The following is a 14,240-nucleotide window of genomic DNA, read 5'->3' as shown; positions in this document are numbered from 1 at the left end:
CATTCTCGAGAGCCCGGAATTTTCATACCGAAGATACCGCCGCAACAGTTTAATCACGTTCCCCGCCATCGATTTTACGGTACGTGACCACGATAACCGATGCACCGACTTTCTTCCTCCTCCATACTACCGAACATTTTATTCCCGTATCCGCCAGAACACTATAGTGCGTCCATACATGCGGAAATTCCGGGACCGAAGCGTCATTTCCCTCGTCTACAGACCAGAATTCTTGATAGAACTTCTTTCTTTCCAACGATGCTTTAATGGGACTTTTATCAACGTACTCCTGACGCTTTCCCGATTAAAATGATACCCGACACGACGCAATTTCGATCGTAGTTACTCGTTTAATCCACGATGGAGAGGAACCTCCTTTATCCGAACACTCGTTTCTAATGATTTTTTAATGGGACTTTTACCTAAATATTCCTGACGCTTCTCTGATTAAAACGAGTCCAAGCACGGCATAATTTGGACCGTAGATGCTCGTTTAATCCGCGATAGAGTGGAACCTCTGCTATCCGAACACTCGTTTCTAATGATTCTTTAATGGGACTTTTACCTAAATATTCCTAACGCTTCTCTGATTAAAACGAGTCCAAGCACGGCATAATTTGGACCGTAGATGCTCGTTTAATCCGCGATAGAGTGGAACCTCTGCTATCCGAACACTCGTTTCTAATGATTCTTTAATGGGACTTTTACCTAAATATTCCTGACGCCTCTCTGATTAAAACGAGTCCAAGCACGGTATAATTTGGACCGTAGATGCTCGTTTAATCCACGATAGAGTGGAACCTCTGCTATCCGAACACTCATCTCACCGATCCAAACTGCATCGTGTTCGGTATCATTTTAATCGGAAAAGCGTCACGAATGTACTGGTAAAAGTTTCATTAAAGAATCATTAGAGACAAAGAAGTTTTGTAAAGAAATACTGTTTGTACACGAAACAAGTCACATTTCGGTCCCGAAGATTCCGCATGTATCGAGATGTGTTATTACGCTTGAAAGTGCCCGGGGTTAGGATAGAAAAACCAGGAGGATTTAAACGGTTAGCACGCGGTCAACACAGTGATAAACGATACAAGAAAAAGCATAATAGTATCGGGTACCGCGTTGTGTAAGGTTTACCAACACAACGGGGTAGAACAGTTTAGTCTGCGCGACCGCAGTAACAATATCCGGAGTCTGACGTGGAATGCAACAAGAATACCGGCGCGTGCCAATGAACCATGAAAGGTCCTTTCATTTCGATTTCCCTATTGTGATTTCGTAATCCTGATAATTGCATCAGCCGGGATCTCGTGTTTTTTCTTCTTCTTCTTTTAAATTGCGCTTCCCCCTCGCGCCAATGGATATTTTCATCGACAATCTACTGGGCAACAATGGAAACCAATTGAAAATCGAATTTTATGTCCGACTGTGCACTTCGGAAGAGAGTCGTTATTGGATTGCTATCGAAATTGCTGCAATCATGCGAACGACTTTTTAGTCGGGAACATATTTACATCCGGGAATGCAGTGATTAGTTCAGAATGGAATTTCTAGTCGACTTCTTTTCAATTGAAAATTCTGAAAAAAAATCAGGCATATTTTAGCTATTAGAATGCACATCTATGAATTTTTTCAAAATTTTTAGCTTCAAAACCGAATTTTAAGGAATAAAAAAGTTTTTGAAATACCGATTTCTTGTAGAAATTATGAGATACCAACTTCATATTTTTACAGTTTTATCATCTCGTTATGTTTGTTAACATATAATTTTTTCAGATTTTTCAAAGTGGGGGCACATAGCTAAAAAAATCAAAAACCACTATTTTGTTACCTTTTCCGAATGACTCATATAATTAATTTGTTCCCTCGGTTTCGGTGTAAAAGTTTTTATGAGAAATCAATTCGAAAAAATGTCAAAATCGATAAAAAAAAATCATTAAAGGCATGAAAAGTGTTCTTATATCACACTTATATTTGCACTTTAAGAATTGACTGTAGGCTTTTATGCAAACGTGCACTTATCTCGAATCGGTTTTATCGAAATAGGTATCAAAGTAGACTCGGACGTAGGATTAGATCGATTTAAAAAGTCTCTCGATGTAGGTCGGTTGAATTTTTCGTTATGTAAATGATCGAATGGTATCGCAGGGATTCGGTGCCGCGCGGTGTTAATGAAAAATAATAGATTGTCGGTTCGGGAACCGGTCGGCGGTGTTGCGTCATCGGTTCGTGACGCCCGACGTAAGAGCGATTTTCATTCTGGATAATCGCGAACGGTAATTATCGCCCGTGCACCGTTGCACTTGCACCAAGGTTCTTCTCCTCCTCTTCTGGTTGCATCGACGCGCCGCCGGAGAGACGTTTTTCACGGCCAACCGGGCCGCTCGTTAAACTCCAATTAAGTGACTCTATCTCGACAGAGATCGTTTCCTGGATTGCCCTTTGCAAAAACTCGTTCAGGCCTTCGATTCACCTTGTCCTTTCAAAATCCGCGTTTCGGGCCGATCGGCCCACCCGCCCAACATGGCCGACGTAATGAAAAATAACTAAACAATCGGACGAACCGTAAATGCAATCTTTGGCAAAAAGTATCGACACCTTACAAATTATTTTTCCTATTATTTATTCAAGTTTCTGGACTGAGAAACGCGCAAACTTCCGCAAAAATCTATAGACACATTACGAAATATTTTTCCTATTATTTGTTTAAGTCATGAATTAATTTATTATGATTTATTCTCAGGACTGAGAAACGCGCAAACTTCTGCAAATATCTATGGACACATTACAAAATATTGTTCCTATTATTTATTTATGTCGTAAATTAATGTATGATTTATTTTCTGGACTGAGAAACGCACAAACTGCTGCAAAATTCTACAGACACGTTACAAAATATTTTTCCTATTATTTGTTTAAGTCATGAATTAATTTATTATGATTTATTCTCCGGACTGAGAAACGCGCAAACTGCTGCAAAAACTACAGACACCTTGCAAAACATTTTCCCATTCATAAATTAATTTATTCCATAAATTGATCCATTGCCGTACGACTTTCTCCGTGGTTACAATAATTAAAGCTTCGGCGCCTTCAATAATTTGTTAGAAGTAATTTTATAATTAATTTCATTCTGTGCCCGAACGGTTGTTACGAAAGAGCTGCTACTTCGTCGTAAAACAAGGCAATAACAATCGTACTTAGAAGGTTCTGTTCAAAGTCATCGTGACGACTCCGACTCGTTGTTAATTAAGAAAACAAAAACGTCCAGTCTTTATTATCACTTCAAGTGTACTATTAATTCCGCGACGATCATATGCAGGTTCAAATTAATCATTCTTAAACGCACGTTTACGTAATCGTTTGAAAATTTCAATCATTCACTGTCAGCTCTCTGTGTTTCTGCAACAAAAAGATAGGTGTTCCTATCGATCAAATTAAAGAAATCGCGTAGGTTGTAAAATAGAAATTTCGTTGTTCTAATTCGTCAGAAGACATTTCCATTCAGCGGGGCACGCAGTTTCTTTTTTTTTTTCGTTGCGCAACGCGACACCGTTCTTTTTTTTTTTTTTACAGAAACGTCCAGTGAAATTGTTTCCCTTTATTTTCGAGGCTCTGCTTTGAATTCGAAGCCGGATAAACGGTATCGTGAAACGGGCGTTGCGCAAACGAGTTCGAAAGCGGCGAGCGCATCGCGGAAATTTCGCCTCGGGCGAGTAAGCGTTGGTCCCCCGCGGATTTCGAATCCTCCGCCTCTCTGTTACGTAAAAATATGCACTTCGCCGTTCTCTCTCCCTCACGCACACAAGCGAGAAAGAGAGAGGAAACGTTTCTAGCCGTCCACGGTCTCTCCTTCGGCGCGATCGCCGAGATTTTTCTGGTTCCGTTGATCTTAACTCGATCCTCTCGCCTCGGGCTTCCAAAACGATTCGACGTTCGATTCCAAAACTTTTCTCCATTTAATCATTCCTTCGCGAAACTTTCAGCAAGATATCGGCGACGTTTTTCCGGTTCAAACGAGACCAAGCACGACACAATTTGGACTGTATTTGCTCGTTTAATCCGCGATATGGTAGGACCTCGATTATCCGAACTCTACTTAACGCTCTACCGGCAATTTTGTAATAGTTTTTTTTTTAAAGAACAATGCAGTTGATGCGACATAAAATCATAATATAAAACAAATGCTAGAATATAAAATTCGACGGAACACACGATTTTTATTTATTCCAGATTTAGAAAAAGATCTTATTTGATTCCAGTTTCTCCAAATTCGTGTACAAATATATCGGCATAAACATCGGCAGTCTAGTAATTATTCTATTAACCAAACACACATGTTTCACTGATCAGTTCGTATAAGAGAGGTCCTGCACGACCGTGGATTAAACGAGTAAAAACGATCCAAAACGTGGCATGTTGGGTATCGTTTTAATCGGAGAAGCGTCGGGAACCAGTTGATCAACGTTTCATAAAAATAAAAATGAAAAGTGGGAAAGTTTTTTCATCGATTTAGTATTGGATACGTTCGATGCTACTGTTTACAGATCGAAGAATAGAGTTCGTGCGCGTTATAAGTAATATTTTGTTACCGAAGTGTTGACACATGTAAGCCATTACTGTATGTCTGTCCTGATTGGATCGAAGCAGCGCTCTTACATCGATGCGTCGATAAAACCCAAGGCACCGAAATAGAGGAACGTCCGTCGCGGACGAACGCGGCTAAAAATACGAGATAAACCGTTCATAGGCGGGAAGATCCGTGTTTCTGCCAAACATCACTACCCCTGGCGGCGAACGAGTAATTTACAGGTGTTTTCGGAGCACTTTGTCGCGAGAGTCGCCACCTTCCTCGCTGATCTCGGCTTAGGGGATCATCCAACGTAAAATTGCCTTGCGAAGCTCCTTCGGTAAATCTCTCTGCACTGTTACATCGACTGCACTGTTACGGTCGCTCGCGCGAACGGTTCTTTTCGGCGTACCAGAAATTTGGATGAAACCACTGCGTCTGACCGAACGCTACTTCCAATACAGTTGCAATTTATTTAATATACCGTAAACAATTCGGTCCATATACTACACGATTCATTCTGTAAATTAGTAAAGATTAAGTACTGCAGGTGACCATTCTATTATCGAAACGCTCGTGCTCATTTTTATTTAAATTTTCCGCCTCTTCTGATCGCAAAAGAAAGACAAATATTAAAAATCCGGTTCGTCAAGGACTAGATAACAGTCTCGAGAATGTCCCTGCAAAATTTCACCGAAATTGAACTAGCAGTCTTTCAGATACAATTCCGAATACTTACGTCCAAACAATCAGTTCGGATAATCGAGGTTCTACATTATCGTGTATTAAACGAGTGAATACGATCCAAATGGGGTCGTGTTCGGTATCATTTTATTCGGGAAAACTTGAGGAATACTTTGGCAAGTATTTCATTAAAAAATAGTTAAGAACAAAAGAGTTTTGTTTAAAAAAGTAGGGTCCCTACACGAGCGACTTTTCGGCCCCGTATGTTTCACGTGTAACGAGACATTACCTTGTCTCGAGAATGATCGAGTTTGACACGGAGCATCCGGCTAATTTGTTCCCGAAGAAAGGTTCAAATATTGTCTGAAACATCCTGTGCAAACAGTTCCGGCGTTCCAGACGATCCCTCGTCGTCATTGTACACTTTGATCGCTCGACCGGACTCCGCGCGTTTTACTTCCAATAACAGTGTCCTTCCGTCGTCATCGGTTTCTCAGCCGTCGGCCATTTTAATCAGCCTAAGACCTGCTCGTCGTTCGAAGGTTAATAATAGTCGGGCCGAGGCCAAACAATCGGCCCGAGCGAAACTCGAAACAATATCGCCGCTGTCAAAAACGTATAGCGCGCGCCGGGCGGCTCGGATCTGCCGGTTTTCTTGGCAGCATCGCCGGTTACAGACGCCGTTTTACGACAGGTAATTTACGCTGTTCGCGAAAACAACGAGGGTGCGGATAAATAAATTTGCTTCCCGATGGCGACTTTGTTGTTCCGAGGCGACACGTTGCGCAAGCTGTTATTCGCGGTCTTCGGTGTTTCCACTCGGTTGACACGCATTGTCGGTGGAAAACACATAGTTGCGTAGCAAAATTCACCGAAGCAACGATGTTTCGTCGTCGGAGACGGGCCTGTTCGGGCTTCGCGATGGCCTCGGGACGAGCTCAAAACAAATTAACGCCTGGAAATTAAAATCCGCTCGACCGCGTGGCGAATTTCTTTTGCAACTTCACCGAACAAATGTGTTGAAGGGTTGAAAGGAGTTAGGGTCGCAAAGAAAATCGGTATATTAGTTTCGCGGACAGGCCGGGCCGAAAGCTGTCGGGGATCGGGCCGGCCTCATTTCCCTTGCAGATCGTTGTTGTAAAATGCGGCTAGTGTGCAGGCACGCGAGCTGTCCGCTCGCGAATCGTGGCGAAAAACCGATGCAGCACGTTTAGGCTGCACACGTTATCGCCGAGACCGGAGAGCCGCGATCGGAATTGCCGCGCAGGAATGTTTGTAATCGTCCGACCGGCGTGATTGTTTATTACGCTACGTGACCGAGATATTCGACATGTTTTATCATAAGCCGGCTCATGAGCACCGGCCCGAGCCCCTCGCGAGCACAAGCGAAATTTTATAGCGGGCGCGCTTCGTTTTCCTTGCTGACAATAGGAAATTTGACGTGCGCACAGAGACGTATCGGATAAGTCATGTGTTTCTTACGTTATTGCAGTAAAATATTTAATGTCAACAGGAAATATATCAGCAACAAGTCTATAGTAATGTCTCCATCTCTGTGAAAATTGCGGAACCGAAATGTTACGTCGTGTACAGACTCTACTTTCTTAAATAATAATTTTTGGTGCTAATGATTTTTTAAATGAAACTTTTACCAACACGTTCCTGGCGCCCTTCTGATTAAAATGAGTCCAAACACGACATAATTCGGGGCATAACTGCCTGTTTAATCCACGATACAGTGGAGCCTCGATTATCCGAACTAATCAGTGGAACATGGTATCGTGGATTAAACGAGCAGTTATGCTCCGAATGATGTCGTGTTTGGACTCATTTTAATCAGAGAAATGTCACGAATATGTTGCCAACAGTCGCACAAAGAAATAAGAATAAAAAATGAGGATCAAATTTTCAGAAATATTGTGCACATTTCTGAACGTGCTCACGGTAGAATAAGACTGTAGTATACTTCACTGACACGATTGCTTTTGCAGACATTTCAGAATTAAATTTCGCGTGTACATCTAACATATGGTGCGGACTATTTCTCTCGTTCATGTATATAGGTTGTCCCAGTATTTATGGGAATATTTGGTACAATGAATAATAGATTGGACCGCCCTGTACACAATTTAGTTAAATGCAAACTTGTTCACGCAAACTCGCGTTTTTACGCTCCGATTTTACAACATTCTCTACCGCCAGGAACTTTATTAGGCTGAAAATAAAAGATTTTTATCTAGTATTATTGCAGTTTTTATGAGACAGACCGTAAACGAACAAACATCTGCTGTACACAGATAACAGTCGCTTCCTGACTCATATAGCAGTCGTTCTACGACTATAATATATATTGATAATGCAACGAAAAAAATTCTGTACAGATGAATCAGCCTTTATTCGAAGATCTCTGCGGTCTACAGTCAAAGATTAACTATAGTCGAGTATAATGGGAGGAGCTATCATCAAATCGGCGATTCTCTCCGCGAACAATCAACTCATCCGGAATCTTCATGAAACCAAACAAGGAAACGGAGATATAAATTCCTGAAAATTCAATTAGATACGAAAAGTTTCACCGCGGTTTATTGTGTGAAAATCACGCTAATCCATATTTATCGAGCCGCGATTACACCGTCGCTGATTCGACCAACGAATAATTTTCGCCGTACAACGTTGCCCATTGTTTAACAAACCGTCAGCGTTTGTTCCACAAATCGTTAAACAGTAGCTGTTATAAATTATTTAACAAGTCTCGCGTTTGATTGGCTGGGCAACCTTGTTTTTAATTCGTTGTTACGTCGACGCCTTCGACTAATTAAATCCGATCTCAACGTGAAAATTGATGTTTAAATTATCGTTAATTGTTGAGCATAAATGCATCAGATTGTTCGGTATTGAAAAGCATACCGGTTAAGCTTCTTATCTCGTTACGTTGTGTTAGCTAATTGGTTATTAAAAAGTAACAACACCGAACTATAAGCATATCGAGTGTAATTACGTTGCCGAGGGGAACGTCTTCTTACCGAACGGAAAACGATCTTCCCACACCAACGTGGTTTATGACGTTACTCTTTTCAATGTTTGACCGCCCGTATCTCTAATGGCGGAAGGATAATTATGTGTGTAGTCCCCCACGAATCACCCTGTTTGTCTTTTCGATGACGAACGAGGCGGGGAAATTAATTTTGATGTCGACAGACCGGTACGCAAGCTCGAGGATTATGCGGATAAATTATTTTAACGACGCCCCGCCCTTTATTTAGGGGGGTACCTTTCCTTTACTTTATTTCGTGCCATTTGACTCTTAGAATGCCAGAGAATATCGATCGACGACGCTCTTACATCCAAGAAAGCGAATTTCTCGTGCATTTTCCTCGAGACATTAACTTTTATTCGTCTGTCGAATATAATAGTTGTAACATACATTTTCCATGTTTCAAACTACGAATCAAGTTGGACATATTTTGTTGTACGGTGGGCATTCGCGTAAAACGAGGGGTGTCGTAATTCAGGTGTGTTTTAATTTTAACAATACGACAGCTACCGGTACTTATAGTAGAATTCACATGGGTCTGTCCGTGAAAAACTGAACAAGAAATAAAAAATAACATTTTTTCACTCAAGGCTCCGTTTTCGAGAGAAACGGGCTCGAAAATCACTTAGCACTAGAACGACCAAGCAATAAATGCGACTGACGTATATTGCTTTGTAACAGTGACAAGACTGTGCCCATTCAGACTTCACACAACTTTTATTGTAATATGTGCTTCAATGAACAGGTTCATTAAAACATTTCCGATGAAAACATTTTTACAATTTCAGTAATTGTAAAAGAAAAAATTAGGAAGCAGTCATTTTGACTGCTCCGGTCGTTCTAGTGTTAAGTACACGCGCTATACCGTAAGGTTAAATACCCATGAGCGCGTCTGACCACTACCCGCCGTATCCACTTCCTCGAGTGCACGCGCACCCAGAATATTCATAGTCAAAATTCTCAGAAACGAAGCCTGGTACGAAAAAAAAATCATCCCACATTTTCGTCTTATTTTTGGACGTAGAATCTGCGAGTCCACTGTCGCGGTTGTACCGTAAACAATGGGCCAATATATATGTACAGAGAAGAAGGTGGGGAAACAATGAAACGTGCAGCAATCTCACGTGTACCGGATCATTACTGTACTCCTGTATTCGATGTAATTTCTAAGCGAGGTCGGTGGGGAAAATCAGTGGGACGTGCAGCAAGCTATTTCACATGTACCGAGGCATTACTGTAATTTAATATTTGGTATAATTTCTGAGCAAGATCGAGTGGGGACAGCAATCTCTTTTACAATGTACTGAGCCATATAACAATATACAATTTCTGAGCAAGGTAAAAGGGGAGGGCAATCTTTTGTACACGTAGAGAGGCATTGCTGTACTTCTGTATTCTGTACTATTTCTGGGCTAGATTGAAGGGGAAATCACTCTTTCGCACATGTAGAGAGACATAACTGTGCTTCTGTAATCAGTGCAAGGTAAAGGGGGCAAGCAAGCTCTTTCACATGTACCGAGGCATTACTGTAATTTAATATTTGGTATAATTTCTGAGCAAGACCGAGTGGGGGCAGCAATCTCTTTTACAATATAGTGAGCCATATAACAATATATAATTTCTGAACAAGGTAAAAGGGGAGGGCAATCTTTTGTACATGTAGAGAGGCATTGCTGTGCTTCTGTATTCTGTATAATTTCTGGACTAGACCGAAGGGGAAAACACTCTTTCGCACATGTAGAGAGGCATAGCTGTCCTTCTGTATTCAGTGCAACGTCTGAGCAAGGTAAAGGGGGCAAGCAAGCTCTTTCACATGTACCGAGGCATTACTGTAATTTAATATTTGGTATAATTTCTGAGCAAGATCGAGTGGGGACAGCAATCTCTTTTACAATGTACTGAGCCATATAACAATATATAATTTCTGAGCAAGGTAAAAGGGGAGGGCAATCTTTTGTACATGTAGAGAGGCATTGCTGTGCTTCTGTATTCTGTATAATTTCTGGACTAGACCGAAGGGGAAAACACTCTTTCGCACATGTAGAGAGGCATAGCTGTCCTTCTGTATTCAGTGCAACGTCTGAGCAAGGTAAAGGGGGCAAGCAAGCTCTTTCACATGTACCGAGGCATTACTGTAATTTAATATTTGGTATAATTTCTGAGCAAGATCGAGTGGGGACAGCAATCTCTTTTACAATATAGTGAGCCATATAACAATATACAATTTCTGAGCAAGGTAAAAGGGGAAGGCAATCTTTTGTACATGTAGAGAGGCGTTGCTGTGCTTCTGTATTCTGCACAATTTCTGGGCAAGACCGAAGGGGAAAGCACTCTTTCGCACATGTAGAGAGGCATAGCTTTCCTTCTGTATTCAGTGCAACGTCTGAGCAAGGTAAAGGGGGCAAACAATCTCTTTCACATGTACCGAGGCATTACCGTAGTTTTGCGTACGGTACAATTCCTAAGCAAGGCCGAGTGTGGAAACAATGGAACGTGGAGTAATCGGTCCGAGGTCGATCCATCGATAACGATACAGAATGTCTGGCGACAGAAGTCGCAGTTCGATAACACTTGGTCCGCCCTTCCACTGCAATTTCGATGCGAATAATCCGGCCGGACTAGCGTTACCTGGAACCACGCGACAGCCAATCAAGAGAGGTCCATTCGTCTCCTGAACCGTCGCGGCGCGCCACGCTCGTCAGTCGATGTTTGCTCGTCCGTCGGTAAAGGTGTCGCGTCGCGTGGTTCGGTGGCCGTTGAAAACAACGCTTGTTTTCCCGAAAACTCTCTTCCCAGTTCACCTAGCACATCCGCATGTCTCTTTGAATACACAGAACCGACTCGACGAGTGACTTTCAAGAATCGTATAGTGTTGTCCGTGGTGTAAATAAATAGTGCTAGTAGGAAATTCGAGTATTAACCGAACTAGATCCTGGATCAGTCGATCGTGATATTCCGTCCGTGAGAGGCCGGTATACATAGAGGAACCAAGAAAATCGATCCTGTTGTTTCTTCGGTGAATTCTGAAGAGATCTTTGCGACACGGGGGAATAGGGTCAACTATTATGGACAGCCTTGGAGGTAGTCCCAAGTTCGCTCGAAAATAAATGATTTCGGGCTTGGTTTTCGGAAACGACTGACCGAGAAAGTCGAATGATTTCGACGACGACCTCCCGTCTGTGAAAGTTTGTCGACGGTTTCCGGGCGCCTACCCCTATCAGAAAAATGATTCAAGTCTTGCCGTGACTGCGGCGAAATTTCTTATATGTGTCAAGTACGGCATACTTTCGTAGACACGTGAAAGTAGACCGAGATTTTATTTGATTTCGTTTCGTCCGAGCGCGTGCTATAATAACGATTTATGGTAAACAGCAAATGGTCATTTCGAAAGTAGCATTTGAATTAACCGGTGGATGGAGGTTGATGTTTGTTTATTATTTAAATTCGATTTACATGCTTACCATACACCGGCGAAATATTTGATAGATTCGTTTTGTTTTCAATTTTATTCGATCATTGTCGAGTGTCGCAACAAAAAATCAGTTTTCGTAAAAATATGAATTCGCATAATACTCCGCAGTATACTAATTAGACTGCGGACTTTCCGCGTTTATAGCGATTATGAATACGTCAGCAGATTAGTATGGACGATTCAATTCAAGATCGGAATTGTTCTGAATTATAAATCACGTTTATAGCCGAGCGTTTTCGTGAAAATAGGTTTTGGAAGAAAGATTCATAAAGTTTTTACACAGTATAGGAACGGTACTTTTTTAGAAAAATTAGCAGAAACACGCGTTCCAATAAAAATTTACAATATAGTAATTGTATTTGAACAAAATGTCTTTCGTTAAACAGATATCGAGTTCATGAAAAATACAGAGACTCGAATAAAGAAATTGTTGAGTGCGCTCGGTGCATAGTGGAGATCGATCCGTGAACGCAGAAGAAGAGTGGTGATCGAGAAGCGGCTTTGAGGAAGATCTAGGAAGGCTCCGCGGCGACCGGAAGTGTCCGCGCGAAGGGGTGGCAGATCGAAATCGGTCTCGCAAGCGGAAGCCGTTGGAAAAATCGTAGAGGTCGAGCGTGTTCGATTTGTTCTACCGCCGATGGGAGAGAGAGGGAAAGTCAAAGGGCGGAAAAATGATCACCGTGCCGATATCCGCTTCGAGTCCTTACATGAAGGTTACGTCCTACAGCGATGCGAGCGCCATTGGCAAAAAGCCTGCAGTAAGTAGATCGAGAAGTCGTTGGCATTATTCAGGCGGTGGGCCTCGGGTGTACGTGCACGAAACTGCACCGAACTTTAAGGGCGCGCACCCTACCGATAAACGATAAACAAAACTGCACCACTTTTCCGTTCGAAAGGTCACTGGATCAGTTAAAATTTCCATTTTTTCCCGTATTTTCTTTCCTATAAAAGTAACCACGAATTTGTTAAAAATAAAAGGATTATTCCACTTTAACACTCTGCCTACTGGAAATATTAACAGGCTTTATTTTATCTACCCTTAGCGGTACAAATTATCAAGATCGGATTCAATTAATTTATTTTTATTGATTTATGTCTTTTAGTATGCGTGACATGACATTTATTTTGACAATAGATTATCGAACATATACAGTGAATTTATGATACAACAATGAAGTGTGAACGATATAGGAGTCAAACTTGTATATTGTACATGCATTGGCAATTATGACTAACTGAGGGCTTCTTCGTCAATTTTGCAATGGCAACAGCAGTAGCTTGGTTACAGGGTAACAATGTATCTGTACCAATCGAGATAAGACAACAACGTATATAATACAAAATAACGAAACAGTATATATATATATATATATATATATATATATAATATAAAGTAACAATTTATATATGAGGATGAAAAACAACCGATGTTGTCGAGCGTCTTCTCAAAAGCATTTAGGAAAACATGCATACTATTTATCTAGGAGGACAATCAAATGTTTACAAATATTTCAGAGACGCGCGTACGAATCAAAGCAAAACAACAATATACATATGATACAAAAATAACAATTTATATAAGAAGATAGAAAACAACCTTGCCTAGCGTCTCCTCAAAAACATTTATCCATATATATACTCACACTGAAGGACACTAGATAATGAAAAACATTTCGGAAACATGAAATTTCGACATAAAATTCATCAAAAACGAAACATAAATGTTATTCATAATTTTAGTGAAACGATCCTTGATTGACAAATACTACACACTACGATCGACTCGTGTCAGTAATAACAAATTCCAGAAAGAACGATCGGCTCTGTCTCATCCGGGATCCGGAAGCAACAGTTTCGCCACGTGGATCGATCGATCCCATTCGTTATCGAACTGTTGCTATATCGATCGGTGACGATATTTCGTGTACTGTGTCGCTGCTGAATGATCACCGACAGACTCCGATTTTCATTATTCATCGTTATCTGCTTATCTGGGGATTATTTCGTTCGGGGATCGTCGAGAGGAAGTTCGCTAGCCCCGGAGAGATGATTTTTCCATTTCTGTTGTCTTCTGTCGGTCGCAGAAGGTGGTATTTTCGTGGAGCCGGGCGGTAACGGTGGCTAAATTTACCATGGCGGTCGAACGTTCCCCTGCCAGAGAGAAGACCGTTGATTGACCGTGTTCCGACAAATTCCGTGAAAAACTCCGCCACCGATGGCTCAGTGGTCCGCGACATTTCTTGGACCGCGCTCGGTTTTCCCAGTGCCTAAGAATACCGTTGCATTCTCACCTCTACCTTGCGCGCGGTGAAAGTTACGTAAAATACGAAACACCGCTGAATCGAGCACCGGCGCGTGATCACCGGGCCCCGATCTATCGCAAGAGCCTCGATACAAATGTCCACTGGACGATTCTCCTGGCAAATGTCAGCGGGAAAGCAGCGTTTTCTGCTCTGGAGGAGCACCGAGTGGCCCCTGGG

The 14,240-nt window shown here is 41.7% G+C and overlaps 1 protein-coding gene across 3 annotated transcripts in view; it reads left to right on the top strand.

The window, feature by feature from the left end:
- Plx (PTB_TBC1D1_like and TBC domain-containing protein plx) overlaps positions 1-14,240 on the top strand; it is a 47,839-nt gene that overhangs the window by 10,479 nt on the left and 23,120 nt on the right. Inside the window, exons 1-2 of one of the 3 annotated variants that reach the window (XM_076797951.1) lie at positions 11,025-11,369; positions 12,147-12,518. The exons of the other annotated variants lie outside the window; for them this stretch is intronic. Of the exons in view, the coding sequence (XP_076654066.1) occupies positions 12,432-12,518 (87 nt within the window). The 5' untranslated portion in view covers positions 11,025-11,369; positions 12,147-12,431. Of the gene's footprint in view, positions 1-11,024; positions 11,370-12,146; positions 12,519-14,240 lie in introns of those variants that run through there. 3 annotated transcript variants of the gene reach the window in all.

Source organism: Halictus rubicundus, chromosome 12 (genome assembly GCF_050948215.1).
Source record: "Halictus rubicundus isolate RS-2024b chromosome 12, iyHalRubi1_principal, whole genome shotgun sequence".
NCBI lineage: Eukaryota > Metazoa > Arthropoda > Insecta > Hymenoptera > Halictidae > Halictus > Halictus rubicundus.
Note: the sequence above shows the minus strand (reverse complement) of the source record. Positions and strands in the feature narration are given on the sequence as shown.